Here is a 2,972-nt window from a genome sequence, read left to right on the forward strand (position 1 = left end):
CCCAGGTGCCATCAGTATGTTTGGCACGTGTTGTGAGCTGCCTTTGGAGTGAAAATCTTGTCAGCGCCGTCTAGGTTCAGCCCGTTCCCATAGCTCAGTGGTTAGAGCATTGCTCATGACAAGCAAGGTCCGGGGTTCGAGTCCTGGTGGGTCTGGCGTTTTTTTTCTTTTTTCAGGCAGTTCACTTCCCCAAACTGATCCATTGAATTATTATTATTATTATTAACCCTTTGTGAGTCCACTGGTTTCGGAGAAAATGACCAAATTTTCCATTCCGACAATAATCCCCTGTAACTCCACAGTTTTTGAGAATATGTAATTAGAATATGTGTTTTTCTGAATGGAATCGTTCGGCTGAATCCAAAAAACTATGTTAGAATGTTGCCATGGTTACCAATGTTGCCATATTAGGCACATATTGTCATAATCAAGTGTATAGCCGCGTTATTTACAGAGCGCACCATAGGAAGAAAATGAAACCATACTTTTATGTACAAATATACAGTAGACAAGATAGAAACTCACAGCACTGAGATAAGATATCCTTCACGGGAAGTGGCGTGCATGGTAAGCGGCGTAGCAGTCGTGGTCGCTCGTGATGTGGAGGTGAACATCGCACGTAGTGCAGTAGGTTACACACTGGTGCTGCTTGTTACCCACTTCTGTGCAGTTTCTGCAGTTCTTCCTTTTCCTCACTCCAGGTATGTGAAGCTGAGCAACAGGAACCTGGACATCCTGCGGAACAGGCACTGGGCGATACGAGCGCTTCGGTGGCGGTGCATGCTCATCAATCGATGACAGCTGCCGGATGAGGTTACAGCGGAAATCCGAGTGCTGCAAGTTGCATCGTCGACTTATCACCCCTGGATGCTGGCTCTGCCACAAGTGAAAGAGGCGGTATGCATTGACAGCGCACACGTCGACCATATCCAAGAAGAGACTCTTCCAGTATTTCTTCGTTTTGCGAAGCACACGGTGCGTTTCGATCAGCTGATCGAACGTGTCGACTCCACCCATGCTGCTGTTGTAGTCTCTGATGCACATTGGCCTCTGCACTTCCATTTGCTGGTGTGCACCATCAATCTTGACATTTCTTGTTACTGTGTCATGCTCATGGCCCTGATGTATGTTGCTGTACATTGACACACACCGCTTGTCCTTCCATTGCTGGTACAGGTGATCTCCGTTGCGAACATAGCGTGTTGCACCTCGCTCTGCATGTTTCTCGAACTGTTTCATACCGGTCCGCAATACGGCTGGAAATCCAGTGCGGTTCGCGCGGACGGTGCCAACCAACGATATTTGCTTGGTACGAAGAGATGTGGCCAGGGTTTCGGAAGTGTAAAAATTGTCCGTGTAGATCACACTTCCGGCGCGCACGTCACTGACCAGCCGCATCACCACAGCATGAGTCAGGCCATTTTCACCTCCAGGTTGCTGGCCTGTGTAAACTTCAAAGTTTACAACAATGGAGGTTTGGGCGTCGCAGGCAGCGAAGACCTTGAAGCCCCATTTGACGGGCTTTTTGGGCATATACTGTGTAAAAGGAGCGCGTCCCTTGCACTTGACCATGCGCTCGTCAACACTAACGCACTTGCCAGGGATGAACAAACGCTTGCAGGCCGCCTGCAGCTGGTCGTGAAGGTATCGCACCTTACGAAGTCGATCATTTATATCCTCTGCCCTGAAGTCCACAATCTTGATGAAGCACATCAGCGCTAAGTACCTCCGGTAGGTTCGAATCATGCAGCGTGCATAGTTTCCGTTGTACAACGACGTAACGCGCCAGTAGTCCCTCGTCGCAGGCAGAGGATGAAATCCCTGGAAGAAGAGAAATGCAAGGAGGCCGTAAAACTCATTACGGTTGGTCTCCTTCCACACACCATCCGTCTGGTACGTCTTTTTTTCAGCGATATGCTCGTGCGCATACAAATTTGTAAACTTGACAATTGAATCCACAACTTCGTCCGGGAAATATAGTTTGAAGAAATCAAGTTCACATGTTGGAGCGAAATTATCAGGTAGGTTCAAACCAGTGCCAGTTATGTTGAACTCAGGTGTATTGGTTTGCAGCTGGTCAACATCATCATAGCCACTACAATTTTCGTACTGTATACCACGTCCTCGTCCTTGCCCTCTTGCAGCTCCGCGTCCTCGCCCTCTTGCAGCTCCACGTCCTCGCCCTGTCGCAGCTCAATGTCCTCGCCCTGTCGCAGCTCGACGTCCTCGCCCTCTTCCACGCGCGGGGACACCTACTGCTTGGCCTCTGCCTCGTCCAGCGCCACGTCCACGAGCAGCGACGGGAGCGGCGACGTTGTCCGAGTCACCTACCTCGTCGCCTGAAGAGCAAGCGATATCCTCTACTGGGAGATCTGCTTGGTCCGCGTCTTGTATTAGGCGAAGCGCCTCGTCTGCATCCATCGCTGGATAAGTCCAAATTCTAATTTTGACATAATTGCAAAGGCTCTTTCAAAGCGTGCTATCAAAAAAATTTTAGTGGCGACCTACATCATGTTTAGTACCTACGTCACGGAAATTTTCTCAGGTACGCGGTGGTGAAGTCTCGGCGCGATGCGGTAAACCAGTCAAGCGCGACGATCAAAAATGTGACGCGCATTTGAAACGAGCGAAATCGCTCGTTGAGCGCACAAAGGGTTAAGAAAGGGTTTGCTCCCCACACCGGAGCTCGCGCTATTCCGCCGACTTTACTTGACACTTGACTGACTCACGGCTGCCATCCAGAGCACACGAGTAGTCCATCGAACCTTCGACTCGGCAAACCTGCAAGAAAGCACCACTCCCTGCTCAATACACAGTGTTTCGGGGAATTCACCCCTCATCAGTTGAGCTTCAGTAGGCTGAGGAAGATTGTGCCTGAAGAGCACCACTTATATAGTGCTCTCCAGGCACAAACATCGCCAGGGATACAAACTTACAGAGACGCTCCGTTTCCAGCGCGACAAACACCTCGT

The 2,972-nt window shown here is 50.0% G+C and overlaps 1 protein-coding gene across 1 annotated transcript; it reads right to left on the minus strand.

The window, feature by feature from the left end:
* Positions 1 to 546: 546 nt before the first annotated feature.
* Positions 547 to 1,713, minus strand: LOC135827243 (piggyBac transposable element-derived protein 4-like). Its single transcript, XM_065339772.1, has one exon. The coding sequence runs from the start codon at positions 1,711 to 1,713 to the stop codon at positions 547 to 549; it is 1,167 nt and encodes a 388-aa protein (XP_065195844.1).
* Between the last annotated feature and the right edge of the window lie 1,259 nt (positions 1,714 to 2,972).

The sequence above is a fragment of the Sycon ciliatum genome, chromosome 11 (assembly GCF_964019385.1).
Source record: "Sycon ciliatum chromosome 11, ocSycCili1.1, whole genome shotgun sequence".
In the NCBI taxonomy this organism is placed as follows: domain Eukaryota; kingdom Metazoa; phylum Porifera; class Calcarea; order Leucosolenida; family Sycettidae; genus Sycon; species Sycon ciliatum.